The sequence below is a fragment of the Dermacentor variabilis genome, chromosome 5, assembly GCF_050947875.1.
Source record: "Dermacentor variabilis isolate Ectoservices chromosome 5, ASM5094787v1, whole genome shotgun sequence".
Taxonomy (NCBI): Eukaryota; Metazoa; Arthropoda; class Arachnida; order Ixodida; family Ixodidae; genus Dermacentor; species Dermacentor variabilis.
In genome coordinates this window covers 4112852-4131420 of record NC_134572.1, presented here as the reverse complement: position 1 = coordinate 4131420, position 18569 = coordinate 4112852, and the positions used below count along the sequence as shown (strand labels likewise).

The window sequence follows — 18569 nt, the reverse complement described above, 5'->3', positions numbered from 1 at the left end:
ATACAATTACTTTACATCCTCTCAGCAGAGGAAAACAGTACTCGTGGTCGAACGCCTTGCTCCCACCGCTTCGAACATCGCATCTCGTTTTTCGCTTGGCGGTGCTAGATACGGGACCTTTTCCTGAGCCTCCTTCGAGTTCACCAGACCACATCGAATCGCGTCACACCTAATTAAGGAGCGCATAAGCACATCAACCACGTTCCCGAGGTGCGGCACGACCAAACAAGTTGGCGTCCCCCTCCTCGTGCGCCGCATGTGGAGCTGTTGTCCCACTGCTTGACCCTTCCTGAAAGTGTAGCGCGAGCCTGGCACTGTTCTAGGTAACGTGGGTCCCGAGCAAAGCTGCTTTGCGGCTTTGAAAGGTCGCTCGAAGACAACCCGTCTCCCCCCATCCGCCTATTGTGACGGCGCTTGCAAGCCGCGAGGCAACGACGGCCGTAATGCACCGTGAAGCCCTGGGAGCAATCCCCCTGTGGCGACACACTCCGCGCATACTTCTGCGCACCCTCCGCCTTCTTATCATCTGGCCAGGCATAACACAGCTGCACGCTGGACTGCATGGTCGATAAAACATAGCGCCACCGCCACGTCACCCGAGGTATGGGTCACCGACGGTGGCTATAAAAACAGGCTGCCTGGCTGAGAAAGCCACCTTCTACCTTCCGCTACTGTGACGAACGTAGCGTTTGTATGCCCGTCCGCTACCATCGTTAGTCGTATAAAGAAGCGTTACGTTTTTATGTTGGAATTCGTCCTTCGGCAGACATGACAGCCTACATCTGGTGACCCGGACAACGAACAACAACGCATCGCCATGGACGAACAAGACGCCCTTCAACGACAGCTGGAACTTCTCAACAGACAGCTTCACACGCACAAGAGGTGATCCAGAAGCAAGGGCAACAGCTTCAGGAACGGCACGATCAGCTCAATGGTTCCGTGCAGCAGCATCCTGCCGGCTCCGCCGAGGACGTCACAACCCCGGCAGATGGCATCCCGCACGCTGCCCTGCACGGCGTCTGGCGTGTCGCTATCAAGCTTCCGCCGTTTTGGGCCGACTCGCCCGAGGTATGGTTCGCCCAAGTCGAGGCCCAGTTCTCCCTCGCGCACATCACACAAGACCGGACCCGCTACGATTATGCCGTCGCCCACCTCGATGCCCGCTACGCCAGCGAGGTCCGGGATATCCTTGCCAACCCACCAGCGGCCAACTTTTACGAACACCTCAAGCCGGAACTCATTCGGCGCCTGTCACTCTCGGAAGACCAGAAGGGGCGACAACTTTAGTCCTCAGAACTTGCCGAGCGCAAGCCTTCGCAGCTCATCCGCCACATGCGTGCTCTCGCGGGCAACATGAAAGTCCAGGATTCCTTACTGCGAGCACTTTGGCTTCAACGACTTCCACCGCACGTCCAGGCAATTCTGCAAGCTCAGCTTACGCTACCTCTCTACCAACTCGCCGGGATCGCTGATCGCGTCATCGAGGTCTCTTTGCCGCAGTTGTCGCCCGCGTCCAGGCTGTCGCCGCACCGCTGAACACCATAGAGCTTGCGCGGCGTATCGACGATATCAACCGACAGCTCAGCTCCATTCAACGACGCCTGGATCAACACTTGCCGACGCGCCACTCGCAAAGCCGTGGCCAGTATACTACCCCGTCGCAGCAGCCTGGTGACGACGACCGGTGTTACTACCATAGACGCTTCGGGGACAGAGCACGGCAATGTCGACCACCCTGCTCCGCTAGAAATCGGGGAAACGCCAACGGCAGCTCATAGCCACGGCTGCGAGCTGCCAACCTGGAGGCCGTCGCATCTTCGTCACCGACCAAATTACAAAGCAGCGGTTCCTTGTCGACAGCGATTCCGACATTTGCTGCTACCCGCGAGCCCACCTTCAAGGTCCCAGTCCTTCTACGTCTTTCGAGCTCAGCGCGGCAAACCGGTCCACTATCAAAACTTACGGGTCGCTCCGCTTGCACGTACAGCTTAAAAACCTACGCCGTGACCTTCATTGGAATTTTGTCATCGCCGACGTCACAGAGCCAATCATCGGCTCAGACTTTTTTGGCGCACTACAACCTCCTTCCGGACTGCCGCCACGACCGTCTCATCGACGCGACAACGGGACACTCTGTGCCAGGACAGCGAACGACTACCCACCAGCCAAGCATCAAAGTACTCAGCGTCGAACATAATTCACCGTACCACGCCATCCTCGCCAAATTTCCCGGTTTGACGCGCCCCAGCGGGTTGCCACGCGACGTGCAGCACACCACCTTGCACTACATCCGGACCACCCCAGGCCCCGCGGTTTTCTGTCGCGCCCGTCGCCTTGCCCCGGACCGCATGCGCATAGCCAAAGCAGAGTTCGAAGCCATGCTCCAGGAGGGAATCGCCCGCCCCTCCGACGGCCCATGGGCCTCTCCACTTCACCTCGTCCCTAAGGAGACCGAAGGCTGGCGGCCCTGTGGGGATTGCCGTGCCCTCAACGCCCGCACAATTCCGGACAGGTACCCCGTTCACCACATACAGCACTTCGCCCATCGCATTTCCGGCTGCCACGTTTTTTCTGCGCTAGACTTGGTCAAGGCCTACACGCAGATACCCGTCAATCCGGACGACGTCCCGAAAACTGCAATTATTACTCCTTTCGGCTTGTTCGAGTTTCCCTTCATGAGCTTTGGCCTGAGGAACGCTGGACAAACCTTTCAACGCTTCATCGACGAAGTCGTCCGCGGCCTCGCCTTCTGCTTCGTCTATCTTGACGACATATTGGTCTTTTCCCGCAACGCCGACGAACACCACAGGCACCTTCGTCTGCTTTTCCAACGCCTCGATGACCACGGCCTTCTCGTCAATGTCCCAAAGAGCAGGCTCGGCGCTTCAGTCGTCCAATTCCTCGGCCATGAAGTTTCATCAGAGGGAACTCGACCCTTACCTGAACGCATCTCAGACATGCGAAATTACCCTCAACCAACCACCGCTAAAGACCTTCTCCGTTTTCTCGGCATGCTGAACTTTTACAGGCGTTTCTTGCCACACGCAGCCGAGTACCAGGCTCCCCTCCATGATGCCTTGGCTAGTCTACGAGGAAACCAACCCGTCACGTGGACACCGGCTTTAACGGAACTTTTCGAAAAATGCAAAGCTGCTCTTTGCACCGCCACACTTCTCTCCCACACTGTGCCAGACGCCCCGTTGGGGCTCTTCACGGACGCCTCTAGCATCGCCGTAGGCGACGCCCTTATGCAGCACGTAGACAACACCTGGCATCCCTTGGCGTTCTTCTCCTAGAAACTCTCTGCTCGCAAAACGACCCCTTCTGCGGCCAGTCCCACCGACGAAACCACGACCCCCGCGCCGTCGAGTTCGCCAGCTTACTACAGAGAACTTCTGGCGATATACGAAGCAGTTCAGCATTTTCGCCACATTCTCGAAGCACAACCCTGCACTATCTTCACAGACCATAAACCTGACCTACGCCTTCTCTCAGCGCCGCGACAAACTCTCGCCGGTCCAGCAGAACCAGCTCTCGTTCATCGCCCAGTTGACCACCGACATCCAACATGTCAGCGGGAAGGACAACGTGGTCGCCGACGCGCTTTCACGTGTGGCAGCTATTGGCCCTTCGCAGATAACAGCTGATGTCCTCGCCGAGGCTCAGACTACGGACGCTGAACTGCAGGAGCTTCTTAAGGGCGGGTCCTCGCTACAGCTGCAGTAAGTCCCCATACCTCAATAGACAAAGACTATCTACTGCGACATATCAACAGCATGAAGCAGGCCTTACGTGCCCCTTTCCCATCGCCGTGGCCTCTTTAACCAGCTACATAATCTCAGCCACCCCGGCATACGCGCCTCTGCACGCCTCGTGGCTGACCGCTATGTCTGGCCCTCCGTGCAGCGGGATTGACGCACCTGGGCGCGCTCCTGCATTCAATGCCAGCGCGCTAAAGTCACCAGGCATGTCACTTCACCACTCGGGGCATTCCCCCAGACCTCTGGTCGGTTTCAACATGTCCACCTTGATATCATAGGGCCCTTGCCTCCAGCTGGACGCTATCGCTACTGCCTCACCACCATCGATCGGTACACTCGATGGCATGAGGCACACCCCTCGAGGGAATCGCTGCGGAAGACGTCGCCTCGGCCTTCTTCGCCGGCTGGACTGCCCGCTTCGGGCCCCCTCGCCGCGTCACCACCGACCAAGGACGACAGTTCGAATCGCACCTTTTCCGGCTGCTCGGGCTGACCATCGGGTTCGAACGCTCGCGGACCACCAGCTACCACCCATGCGCCAACGGGATGATCGAACGTTTCCACCGACAGTTCAAAGCAGCCATCATGTGCCACCCGGACTCCACCTGGCCTGAAGCCATCCCAGCCGTCACCCTAGGTCTTCGCGCCACCTTCAAGCCCGACATTCAGGCTACACCCGCAGAGCTCGTCTACGGGGAAACCCTCCGCCTCGCAGGCGAATTTCTCGTTGCACCGCCATCCACCACCGCGACGTCAGATCCCACCGATTTCATCTCCCGGCTCTGACGCACTATCACTACCCTCCGCCCGTCACCTGCAGCTCACCACTGTAAGACCGCCCCCTTCAAGGATCTGGCAACGTGCTCGCATACTGTTCTCCGCGACGACACCGTCCGCCGGCCTTTACAGCCACCTTACAGCGGACCCTACCCAGTTCTCCGTCGCGACGACAAAACCTTCACCCTGCGCATTAAAGGGAACGCCGTCCGCGTCTCTACCGACCGGCTGAAGCCGGCCTACACCGATTCCGCCGAACCAGGGAATACCAGTACACCCACAGACGTCCATCTACGACCGCCGACATCGCAGCCTGCTTCTGTCACTACACACAGCGGACGTCGCGTACGCTGCCCAGATTTTTTCAAGCCCAGATGGCTCTCCACTCCGCGGCGGGGGGGGGGGGGTGATGTGGCGACACACTCCGCGCATACTTCTGCGCACCCTCCCTCTTATCATCTGGCCCGGCATAACACAGCTGCACGCTGGACTGCATGGTCGATAAAACATAGCGCCAGCGCCACGTCACCCGAGGTATGCGTCACCGACGGTGGCTATAAAAACAAGCTGCCTGGCTGAGAAACCGCCTTCTACCTTCCGCTACTGTGACGAACGTAGCGTTGGTATGCCCGTCCGCTGCCATTGTTAGTCGAATAAAGAAGCGTTACGTTTTTATGTTGGGATTCGTCCTTCGGCAGATACGACATCCCACACCCCCACGTCCGCCTTTGTGACGGTAGTTGCAGACCCGGAAGGCAATATCGCAGACAAGTAATCACTCGGACAATTGGAGCCCAAGGAGCGACCCTCTGCGCCGGGTGTGACATTCGCACGGGCGCCTACCAATGGCCAAAAATGACGCCACCTGAGCGGGCTCGCCGATTGGCCGAACAACGAGGGTGACGATTTCTTGTCGGCAATTGCGACCGGGGACGAATCATGGTGCCACTATTACGAGCCTGAAACACGAAAGCAAAGCTTAAAGTAGAAGCGTTCGAATTCATCACACCAAAGAAAACAAAGGCCGTCATTTCCGCCGGAAACGTATTGTTGACTTTTTCAATCGCCAGGGGCAATTACTGATCGAATTTGCTAAAGCTGGAGAGACTGGCGTTTCCAATATTGTGAAACGCCGGATTGTCTGCGTGTCCAACGTTCCAACATTTGTGGAAATCGATGGTGTGAAATCTAATAGCCTGCCTCTCTTATCCGGTGTACCACATGGGTGAGTGTGAGACCCCTGCTGTTTCTTATCCATGTAAATGATATTGCTGAAAATTTGGATCCTAATGACAAGGTGAAATTGTTTGCTGATGATTGTGTCATTTATTCTGCTGTCAGGAGTTCTTCATGCCAGGATACATTTAACAATAGTCTTTGTAAGCTCGCGGACTAGCGCGACGACAGAGGAATGCAAATAAACTTTTCCAAAACAGTGTCAATGACAATAACACTGAAACGAAAAGCACTACTTTATGCTTACCACATTGGCAATAGGAACCTTGAATCTATTACGTCTGTGAAATACTTAGGCATAACAATTAACAGCAACTTCAAATGGGACACCCATATTCACAACATATGCAACAAAGCCTTAAAAAAACTTTGCTTTCTACGCAGAAAGCGAAAGAAGTCACCTTCATCTGTCAAGCTGCGAACTTATCGTTCCCTCGTACGCCCAGTCCTAGAGTATGCTTCCATAGTGTGGGGCCCATTCATTAATAAGGAAATTGATGAACTTGAACGAATTCAGTGCCTGACTGCACGGTTTATTTGCTCCGATTACAATAGATCATCATCAGTTTCTGGCATGTTAGGGCAACTTGGACTGGATCCGCTCCACGTGCGCCGTAAAAGCGTCAGGCTGAAATTTTTTTACTCGTTGTTTCATAATCAAGCAGGTTTAGCAAATGCCACATATATTACCCATGCTCCACAAAGGTCGTCACGTATTTTTCATTCTAAAGTAGTCCAGTCATACTTTGCCCGCACTAAAATCTTTCGGAAATCATTTTCTCCGCTTACGAGCAAATAATGAAATCATTTACCTGAATGTGTTGTCGAATGCACATCCTATGTTTCATTTGATAATGTGTTGAAAAAGCATCTTTCGTAAACCCTCTCCTGCTTGGGCAGCATTGCTGCCTGTATTACTGTGTAAATAAATAAATAAATAAAATAAAACGACGTGCAAAATTGACGAATGGGGTGATCTTGCTCTACGACAATCCCGGTCCCCACGTCGCTGATGTGGTTAATACAAAACCGGCAAACTTCAAGTGGGAAGCGCTGCAACATAGGCCATACAGCCCAGACTTCCACATTTTGGGGCAATTGAAAAAAACAGCTCAAGGGAACGAGATTCGTGTCGGATTATGACGTGAAAAAGTCGCTTACAGACATTTTGAAGCATCAACCCAAGTAGTTTTATGAAACGGAAATCACGCGACTCATTATTCAGTGGGACAAATGTCTAAATGCTCATGGAGGCTATATTTAAATAAAGTACCTTGCTTGCCATATATTCGCCATTTGTTTACTTTCATTTGACTTGCCCTCGTATATTTTGCAGAACTCCTGCTTTCTTTGTGTGCTCTCTGTTGAGACTATAATTTCGGTGCAATTGCCCTCAATACACGACCGGTGACAGGTGCTCCTGGGCAAAACATTCGAACGAAGGAAAGCGGCATTGAGATTTTCCCTGGCCGTCGCATTTGTACAAAAATGTAAACAAGGTTCTTGAACGACAAAGTTTCATTAAAATATTTGTCCCCAACTTATTCATTTCATGACCTTTACATTTTTCATATCAGCGACATGCACTGCTTTGCTGGTATCGAACTGATATAGTTCTAAAGTTCATGTGATATTTTCTTTACTTATTAAATAGACAAAAAACACGGAAGCATTGATATCGGTTATTTCGGGTACAATTTTTTGAAAAGGCGAGTATATTCTTTCATGAAAAAACACATACTTGTCTTCACAGTATGTAGCGTTCAAGAATTCGTTTGTAGCATCTTTAGCTATGGCAATGCAGTTATTATTCATGTGTTTGATCCCTCGACAAATTCATATAGAGGAGGCCGAGCTGCAACGTGAGACCCCCCCCTTACAAAACTTCTGGCTACGCCACTGATACTAATCCTGATAAGATTGACGTAGTCAAGAACTTTCCTGTACCCTGCTCAGCAAAACATGTGCGCAGTTTCGTGGGCTTATGTTCCAATTTTCGTCCGTTTTCTTATTTTTGCGGATATTGCCCGGCCACTGACCTACCTTCTCAAGAAGGGCACTGCGTTTTTTTTTTTTTTTTTGCGCCATGAACAAGCCGACGCCTTCGACACCCTCATCCGCTTGTTAACAACGCCTCCGATATTAGGCCACTTTGATCCATCTGCGCCAACTCAAGTTCGCACAGACGCCAGTGGTCTTGGCATAGGTGCTGTCCTGGCGCAACAGCAAAATGGAGTCGAGCGCGTCATTACTGCGCCAGTCGCCTCTTGTCCCCTTCAAAGCGCAATCACCGAGCGCGAGTGCCTCGCTCTGGTGTGGGCAGTGGCTAAATTTCGACCTTACTTGTTTGGCCGACCATTTTCGGTCATCACGGACCACCACGCCTTGTCCTTGCTATCGTCACTGAAAGACCCGACTGGCCACCTTGGTCGCTGGGCACTCGCATAGTATTCCTTCACTGTGCTATGCAAGTCCGGCCCCTTACATCTGGACGCCAACTGCATGTCTCGTCGTCCCGTCGATCCTCCTGAGAACGACGAACAGGACGCCGACACTTCTGGCCATTTCTGACTTTCGTGACATCTTTACTGAGCAGCGAAATGACGACTCTCTCCTGTTTGAGGCCGAGTCAGGTGACAAAGTCATGATTGGCCCCAAGCAACATGACAACCGTGTGTCGTTAACCAAATAAATAACTAAATGATACAGACACAAGATACTAGCAGATTATTTGTATCCGATACGATGCTTATCATGCGTATGTTAAGGTAACGGTGTAAGATATATACTCTCTAGGGGGGGGGGACACATCGGCTTTGCTCGCAAGGCGCGATCGACCAGATAAGGTCGCGCGCCCGTCGCTCCCCGGACCACAGCGGCCATCCATCGTCGGTAAGACGCAACTTCATGACAAAAAATGTTTTATCTCCCGTTGGTATAGAAACCGGCGCCTCGCGGGAAATGATTGAGTGACGCGGCGATAGTAGGTCACTGACGGAGAAAGAAAGGCGCTTATCACGTGCTCCCGGCAATAACGGCTGTACGTCTTAGAGCTGGCGGCGCAGAAAGAGCGGCCCTGTGTCATTGAATTCAGATTTCCTGCGAAGATATCCTGGATCTCTTCGTCGATAAATATTGTCTGCCGTCACCGGACCGACGGGCGCGCGCCATCGCTACTTTATCTGGTAGATCGCGCCTCGCGAGTTTCCTCACTTAGAGAGTATGTATCTTACACCGTGGTTAACGTGCTTCGAAACATTAGTTAGTTCCTTGTTATAGCTCCATTATAGGGACCGCTACAAATTTGCAGGTGTCTACTTGCATATTTCTTATCTCTAGCCAGCTGACTTCGTACGTTCCTTTCAAGTTTTCAAAAAGATTTCCAGATTCTATTTCTCTATCATACACTCGCCGTGGTTGCTTCGTGGCTATGGTGTTGGGCTGCTAATCACGAGGTCGCGGGATCGAATACCGGCCACGGAGGCCGCATTTCCATGGGGGTGAAATGCGAAAACACCCTTGTACTTAGATTTCATCATCATCATCAGTCTGGTTACGCCAACTGCAGGGCAAAGGCCTCTCCCACACTTCTCCAACTACCCCGGTCATGTACTAATTGTGGCCATGTTGTCCCTGCAAACTTCTTAATCTCATCCGCCCACCTAACTTTCTGCCGCCCCCTGCTACGCTTCCCTTCCCTTGGAATCCATTCCGTAACCCTTAATGACCATCGGTTATCTTCCCTCCTCATTACATGTCCTGCCCATGCCCATTTATTTTTCTTGATTTCTAATAAGATGTCATTAACTCGAGTTTGTTGCCTCTACCAATCTGCTCTTTTCTTATCCCTTAACGTTACACCTATCATTCTTCTTTCCATAGCTCATTGCGTCGTCCTCAATTTAAGTAGAACCCTTTTCGTACGCCTCCAGGTTTCTGCCCCATATGTGAGTACTGGTAACACACAGCTGTTATACACTTTCCTTTTGAGGGATAGTGGCAACCTGATGTTCATCATTTGAGAATGCCTGCCAAGCGCACCCCAGCCCATTCTTATTCTTCTGGTTATTTCAGTCTCATGATCCGGATCCGCGGTCACTACCTGCCCCAAGTAGATGTACTCTCTTACCACTTCCATTGCCTCGCAACCTATCGTAAGCTATGACTATCACGTATGACTACCACGTAAACGTGTGACTATCAATGCCGTGGGTTCAGGCTGTCTATTTCTGCCACAAGGGCGGAGGTGTTTTTCATCTAAAGGGAAACAAAGTCATACTTCTTCTACAATGGGGGGAAACGCGCCAGCGAAAAATAGCAGATCAGAGTGCTTGGTTCTTCTTTTGAAATAACCACAGAGCTTATTAGTCGTATAGAGGGCAGGTATTGTGCACAAGCAGCCCAGGTGAGAATTCTCAGTGCGCACTGATGAAGCCTCGGTCTTATAGCTGCGACGGCGTGCAGGTGCGATCGACGAAGCCGGCTCGATGTGGATTTGATTTATCCCTGACGGCGACTGGAGAGACATCTGCGCCGACGGTGATGTAAGCACCGAAGGCCACACGATTTCGCGAACAGCTGCGAAAGCTCGTGATCAGATTACAAAAAACCGACCTCCAGAATAACACAATCTGCGGATTTACAAAGTTAAAGCGCCATCTGTTGTCTGTAGTACCTACTATAATACCGTTTAAAATATCACAAAACGCAGGGTTAACTTAACCATTTCGCAATAGGTGTCGCGGCTACCTGTGTACACCGCAGAGATGAAGTCCGCAGTGTTTGCTCCCGTGGTTTTACGGTTCCCGCGGACAGAAAGTGTTTATGCGCAGCTTGGAATGGCCGCGGCCGAGCTCGGCTCGCTCGTGGCTCCGAGTGGCGCAAACGAGGGCCTCCTGCGCTGGCCGGAGTCATGCGGAGCGTCCCACTGCGTCCGGTGCTGGCCTGCTGCGTGCTGCTGCTGCCGCCGTTGTGCGCCGTCCTCGCCGGCGGCTCCGAAAGAGGTGCGTGCTTGGGAGCGTTTATCCGACTTACGGGCATTGCCTAGGCAGGGGGGCCGCATAATCGGACAAAACACTAAATAATAGTCAGAGGAAGTGGGAGTAACAAGAAGGCCAGTACAAACTAGTGCGGGCAGACAGACGGTGCAAATTACCCATAGTCAATGGAGAACACTTCGAATGAAAAACATATGACAACAAAAAACATTTAAGAACCCGAGTAGCACACATGCAGAGATGACACGAGAAGCTGGTGTCAACACATGTCAAAAAGAAGGAAACAGAAAGAAGTCTCGTTACAACGAAAAGTTTTAACAGGTAGAACATTTGTTTAAGCATCATCATCATCAGCCTGTTCTATGTCCACTGCAGGACGAAGGCCTCTCCCTGCGATCTCCAATTACCCTGTCCTGCGCCAACCGATTCCAACTAGCGCCCGCGAATTTCCTAATTTCATCGCTCCACGTTGTCTTCTACCATCCTCGACTGCGTTTCCCTTCTTTTGGTACCCATTCTGTAACCCTAATGGTCCAACGGTTATCAAACCTGCGCATTACATGACCTGTCCAGCTCCATTTTTTCTCTTAAAGTGAATTAGAATATCGGCTATGCCCGTTTGCTCTCTGATCCAAACCGCTCTCTTTCTGTCTCTTAACGTTATGCCTAGCAATCTTCGTTCCATCTGTCTTTGCGCGATCCTTTACTTATTCTCAATCTTCTTTGTCAGTCTCCAAGACTGTGTCCCATATGTCAGCATTGGTAAAAAGCGCTATTTTTCACCTTCCTTTTCAGTGATAATGGTAAGCTTCCAGTCAGTAGCTGACAATGTCTGCCGTATGCGATCCAACCCATTTTTATTCTTCTATGAATTTCTTTCTCATGATCAAGGTTACCTGTGATTAAAAGTGATAATATATAGCCAAGAGTTCGACGGAATAACGTCTGTTCATACAAAAACATTTTTAAGAATGAAGCAGGTCACTGACAAAGCTCAAAATAAAGATAAAATGACGCTTCGGTATCCGCACGGATCCCTTGTTCACAATGGAAACTCTGCTAAGCACATGGTTCTTAACTAGCGTTGAGTACGTAACTCAAAGTTCGGGAGTACACGTCGTTTAGAGTGCCAGATGATCTATTGATTGAGTTATTTGTCGTTTCAGTTATTAGTGATTCGTGATTGAGCCTCTTTGTCAAGTTCTCCTCTGTTGCCACGATACACGCGTTGTCCTAATTTATATCGTGACCCGTCTTCTCGACATGCTCTGCGATGGCATTTGTCACTGTGCATGTGGCCTTTGGCGAGATCATTCTTGTGCTCCCTGAGACGCCCTACAGAAATTTCCGCTTTCACCAACATACACAGATTCACAATCGGCGCATGCAATCTTGTATACCACGCCTGCTATAAGGCCGTCACAGTAGTGAACAATTCTTCGAGGTCACACGAAGTTTCTTCAAGTGCAACTGTTATTAAAGGTAATATATATATAATAATGGTACTGGGATCGACACCCAGCACCTCCACTTAAAAAGATGTTACGAGGATAACGTATATTTGCAAATTATTACTATATACAACGTTACAACAGCCACAAGCAGCGGCGACTGATGCAAGGCTTTCGCGCGTGCCTCTGGCCACTTCGTCGCCGTTGTCTCCGTCCGACCGACAGTAACAGCCCGTTCACTGTCTCGTGGCAATGTATATATATGTATATATATATATATATATATATATATATATATATATATATATATATATAGTTAAAGAAACGAAGGGGGACACTTATGAAAATTACATGTTTAATGGTTTAACGCTTCGGCCGTGGCACGGCCTTCGTCAGAATAAGGTCGCTGACGTTGCGGACGCAGAAGATCCCCCAGTGCGACGATCACGACATGACGAAGTTCACTTGCAGAGAAAGCAGTGTAGAACGGTGTCAGTATCTTGCGACTTACCATTAACCTAGATGACCACGAAGTCACGGCGGTAATCGACACGGGTGCGGACACGTCTGTTATGAGCCAGAATCTCGCGCGTATAGTGAACAAGGGTTCGACGCAATGGACCGGAACTCAGATTCGTACTGCAGGAGGGCACTTCATAACTGCAGTAGGCCCGGGCACGGTCCGAGTCATAACTCGGGGCTTCACGTATATCGGCGACCTCGCTATTCTTCCTGAATATTCAAAGGACCTTATACTCAGCATGAATTTTCTTCTGGTGAACATCATCGACCTGCAAGTCGAGAGTCGTTACTACGCAAGCCCTAGCGAAGAGTAATGAAAACGACTGTGACATCGCGCTTCGCGTACCCGACGATCAAATCGCGTTGCCACCCAAGAACAGCGTGCTGAATGCTGTCCGATACCATGTGGAGGACGACGCCGAGGGCATCGCTGAGGCAAGCGCTCCCCTCCTTCTTGAACGCAACATTCGCATACCCAGAGGGCTTAATGAGGAAAAGAAGCGCGACTTCAGACGGGACGTAAGACTAAGGAGTGGACGACCACTCGTCCTGTCCACTCCTTCGTCTTACGCACCGTCCGAAGTCGCGCTCCTTATCCTATTTAAACATACCGGACCAACTGGCCCAAGGTTCCTCCCTCTTGAACCAGAGGGCTCCTTCAGGTGCGAATCAAGTGTTCAGTCACTCTGCTAACAAACTTTAGCAAAGAATATCGGCATGTACCGCAACGAACGACAACCTCCTTTTTTCGCGGAATTATTGATGTCACCGACTCTGGCGCATTGGAACTCTCATCGTCACAGCGATCTGAGTTACCCAGCCTAAAAGAACGCATTCACGTTAACGTTGATCTGCCAGACCATCAGAAAGACCATCTATTAAGTCTCGTGAATAAATTTTCCGACTGTTTTCCAACGCCGTCCAATGTACGACGCACGTCCATCACAAAGCACCGCATTATTGCGGAGGAATCAGCAAATCCTGTTCGCTAGTATCCTTACAAAGTATCTCCAATGGAAAGGGAAGCGATCAAGCAGCAGGTGAAAGAGATGCTCCACGACGACGTCATCCAGCCGTCTACAAGCCCGTAGGCATCCCCTGAAGTGTCAGTAAGAAACAAGGACGACATACAACGCTTCTGTGTAGATTGGAGAAAGTTGAATCGTGTCCCCAACGATCTACCTTTCGTTTGCGATAGTTCCATGAATTGCGCCAGCGTATGCAAGCTGCCCCAATACTTGTTCATTTCGACGAACAGGCTGACACAGAAATTCATAGCGACGCTATCAGTGCGGGCCTCGGCGCAATTCTTGTGCAGTGGCAAGATGGTGCAGGACGCGTCATTGCTTATGCAAGCCGCAGTCTCACCAAGGCTGATACGAACTACTCAACCACTGAGAAATGTTTTGCGTTTGTTTGGGCAATCAGCAAGTTCCGACTATACTTGTACGGTAGACAGATTAAGGCTCTCAGCGATCACCACGCCCCGTGCTGGCTTGCCAAGCTCAAGGATCCTTCAGGCAGACTAGCCCGTTGGAGCCTGCGCTTACAAGAATGTTACGTTACCGTTGTCTACCGATCTGGAAGGAAACACAGCGACACTGACGGTTTGTCACGGGAACTGCTCTCTACAACATCATCGGACCATGACCATGACTTGTCATTTGTCGGCGTTATTGACGCCGTAAAGGTAGCTGAGCACCAGTGCCCTGACCCTGAGTTCCTACCGCTGATCGAGCACCTTCAAGGAGTTGAGACTGTTTTACCTCAATCGCTGGTGCGCGGCTTATCGTCGTATTGTCTGCACAGCAACGTCCTTTACAGGAAAAACTGCGGTCCAAATACGCACCTACGTGTCGTGCCGTCGGCGCTTCTGCGCCAAGACACTTTGCAAGCCTGTCACTATGAGCCATGTGCGGGATACCTATGATTCACTAAAGGCTCGCTCACACTAGGCCGACCCGACACCGATTTCTGTCTGCCGACTGTCGGCGCGGCAGCGTTTTGCAACGAACGCTGTATATGACTAACCTTCCGTAGTTTTTTTCGGCGTCCGTCAACAGAAAAAATCATCATGTGGGCCGATCCTATAGTATAGAAAGGGTCCAAGCTCAATGGCACATAACCCTGTGGGTTCGGGAACCTGTAACGCACCCTTCGGGATCTTCCGGATTGGCCCACGTATGGGGAGTGCTTAACGCCAGCTTCACCTCCGCCGCGGGTCGGCCCGGTATTGCACTATCTTCGCTATCGGCCCACGTATGGGGAGTGCTTAATGCCTCCTTCACCTTAGCCGCGGGTCGCTCCGGTATTGCGCTATCTTCTGGATCGGCCCACGTATGGGGAGTGCTTAATGCCTCCTTCACCTTAGCCGCGGGTGGGCATGGTATTGCACTATCTTCTGGATCGGCCCACGTATGGGGAGTGCTTAATGCCTGCTTCACCTCCGCCGCGGGTGGGCCCGGTATTGCACGACCTTCGGGATCGGCCCACGTATGAGGAATGCTTAACGCCTGGCGCAGGTAGGCCCGATATTGCACTATGTTCGGGCCGACCCGCGGTGGAGGTGAAGCACTTTTCGTTTGCGAGCTTTGACTGTCGTCAGATTTCGCTGCCATTCCATCTTCACAGATTGGAATGGTTGTCATTCTTTTTTACCTTCGTGTCGGCGCCTCTGTCACACTGCACCGACGCCGAAGTCTGAGCCGACCGTCGGCAGATTGTCGGCGTGGGTACAGTGTGACAGGGGCGCCGACATGAAGGGAAAAAAACGCTGTCGCCGACAGTCAGCAGACCCGGGACCCAGTGTCGGGTCTCCTAGACATTAGCAAGGATTCGACAGAAGTATTACTGGCCCCAGCTGTTTTCTTCTGTGTAACACTACGTGACGACTTGCCGTGATTGCCAGCGCCGCAGGAAACCGCCCGTTAAGCCGGCTGGCTTTCTCCGGGTGTGGACTCTCCTCAAGCAACGTTCCAACAATAAGGAATGAATCTACTTGGTCTATTCTCAGTGACCTCATCGCGCAACAGATGCGTAGCCGTCGCCACCGACTAATTAACCCGGCACGCCGAAACCGAAGCTATTCCGTGAGGAAACTCTCACCAAGTTCTCTGGCCGCCATGTAGTCCTGCGACATGCTGCACCCTCTGTTCTCATCACCGATCGTGGTGCAGTATTTACAGCCGAACTAATGCAGGACGTTCTCCAGTCAACGCATAGCTTTAACCGCAAGAGCACTGCGTATAATACTCAAACAAATAGATTAAATAAACGACTGAACAGAACGCCGGCTGATATGCTTTCCATGTATGTCGGCGTAGAGCACAAGACGTGGGACGAGGTCTTTCCATGTGTGGCCTTCGCCTGCTATACGGACGAGACACCGCACGAGACATTGCCGGCGCCAGCCAATATATCCCGGAATGAAAAAAAAAAAAACCTTATTGAGCAGCGCTCAAATTTCGCATTATCGCAATCGTCGATGATTTTTTTATTTTATTCTTATTTTTTTTGTTCGGGGGTAGAGTGTAAAATTATTGCATCATTCTATATCTGTATATGAGGTAACGCTGTTTACAACATATGTATTTTAAATTAGTAGGTACCATCTCTATATAATTATATGCATTTTGTGTGCTATTTGTCCGGTCTATCAGTTCTTTTTCTCCATGCTTTTCTCTTCTTGTATGTATAAAATTACGCCAAACTGGTATGTACACAAAATAGCTATTGGCGTCGAGGACATAGGGTGGAGCCGTCTGCCGGAATCTCTTCATGACGTAGAAAGCGTCATCACGTGATACCGATTGCGAAGTGTTCGACGTCTCCAGTGGCTCAGCCCGTTCAGCCAACGTTGTTTTCTGTTGCAAGCGTTGAATGTGTGCGTCTTAGCTGCAAAACAACTCGGTGTGCAGGCCCACAAAGGCCAACGTACGACATCGTCCACTCTCGTCGGAGCGTGTTCACGCGGCGCCATGGACGACGAACGTGAAGAGCCCACTCGCGTATGCGGGAGCTGTTACGAAATGCACCTAGTAATCTACAACTCGAAGCGCTCACGCATCTCGGGTACATTTATGTTTAGCGAGGCAAGCGTGATTGCGCCCAGCCATCTCTTGCTTTTGCGTGCACGGTGCGCGGACGAGAGGTAAGGTTTCGATTTGCGTTGACTGCCGAGAATATTTCGCGGCAACGCTTCGCCCTAGCTCTGAGCGCGTAATTAAATTGGCGACACATGTAATGCTTTGATATTGGTTGTTGAGTTCACGTTGTAAGTCAAGTGCTGCTACACTTGACTTGCAATGTTACGGTCGACACGGCTACGAAACGGCCGAGTTCACAGGCGGAGTCGGTGCAATGAACGTTGTGCGGTCAACTCCCGTTAATTCGACTTTTCACTTAACTCGGACACCCTAGAAGGCGCCCTGCGAGAAAGCAGATATTGCCGTAGAAGAAAAACTGCGCAATGTTCGCAGCATTCGTCGTGGCGAGTGCGGCGCGCCACTTTCGCAAGGAATTATCGCAGGACGATGATTTATCACCCATATATTTTAACAAGTGGAACCTCAACCGATTATATTTTTTGTGTCCTCGATCCATGCTTCCACCGTTTGCGCTTCCCTGAGCAGGGTATTTTCACTGATTTGATATCAAGTGAGCACGCTGTAAGCCCAGTGGGCATCGCTTGCTCGACTCCTAATTATACGATCCCCATATTTCGTTGTGAGTTGCTCTGCCGGTCTCTAGCATCAACCGTTGACCAGCAGTTCAGCACATCACGACTGCTAACAGAAGGATGTGTGAAGCTGATAACGCTCGAATATGCAGCGTAAAGGAACAGCGTGAGGACAAATTCCGCTTGACTATATAATTAGTCTTAAATAATTGATCAACTTCTAAAAGATTATAATTCGATTAAAAGTGTCAAAGCGAAAATTGTAGAGCAACATGAAAAACTGCCGATACAGCTTTCTGTAGCTCAATACGTGCTACATAAAAGTGCGTTTCCGAGCGCGAAAGAAACCCGCGAATACACGCAAAGTGCCTCGAGCGACCAGTCCCACGGCAATATTGCGTAACTTTGCGCGATGAGGGTGTTAACGCCCTTGGGCTTTACGTATAAATTCACGGCGACGGCTGTAATGCGCTTGGAGTGTCCATATAATTGCTCTCACAATAAAAACTTTACGCAATGAAATCACACCGAGCGCTTCACAAAGGCTAGTAAATCGTCAGGTTCCGAATTGCACGTTGCGTGTAACCTCCCACACTTGATGCAACCCGAAGGAAATCAGCCGCGAGCTCATCTCCGGCCCCCGGCGAAGCTCGACGTGTTTTGGACGGTCCAAGGGCTGGACAGGAAGCTTCGCCGATGGCACTGCTCCGGGAACACGGCAACGTATCCTCCAGCCTGGCGCGAATAAACGCCGCAAATTCTAGTATATACTGTCCCAGGAAGTTCCACGTGGTACTAACTGAACATTTCAGCTCCAACGTCGTACATAAAATCTTCTTCGCGGAAGTGCTTGCTACACACGCGATAATGAATGCTGGGCTGCTTCCTCATTCTCAGCTTTATCAACCATGCACCCTGCTGCTGCTTGGTTTTGGGGTATACGCATGAAAACTCGCAATGGGCTCCGTCGAATACGTTCGGCACAGCGGCACCGAGCAGTAAACCATGCTGAAGCAGTAAACCAAATTACTGCCCTCGCGATGAAAAGCCACGAGCAGCGCAGGCGTGGCTGGGTATACGGCAGAGGCGACTCACGTGATGTTGTTTACTATGTCACAGCGATAGCAGCGTCGGTCTCTCCTGT

The 18569-nt window shown here is 51.0% G+C and overlaps 1 protein-coding gene across 1 annotated transcript in view; it reads left to right on the top strand.

Moving 5' to 3' along the window:
• LOC142582180 (anionic trypsin-2-like) overlaps positions 1–18569 on the top strand; it is a 103876-nt gene that overhangs the window by 17409 nt on the left and 67898 nt on the right. Inside the window, exon 2 of the mRNA XM_075691578.1 lies at positions 10610–10780. Coding sequence (XP_075547693.1) covers positions 10690–10780 — 91 coding nt within the window. The 5' untranslated portion in view covers positions 10610–10689. The remainder of the gene's footprint in view (positions 1–10609; positions 10781–18569) is intronic.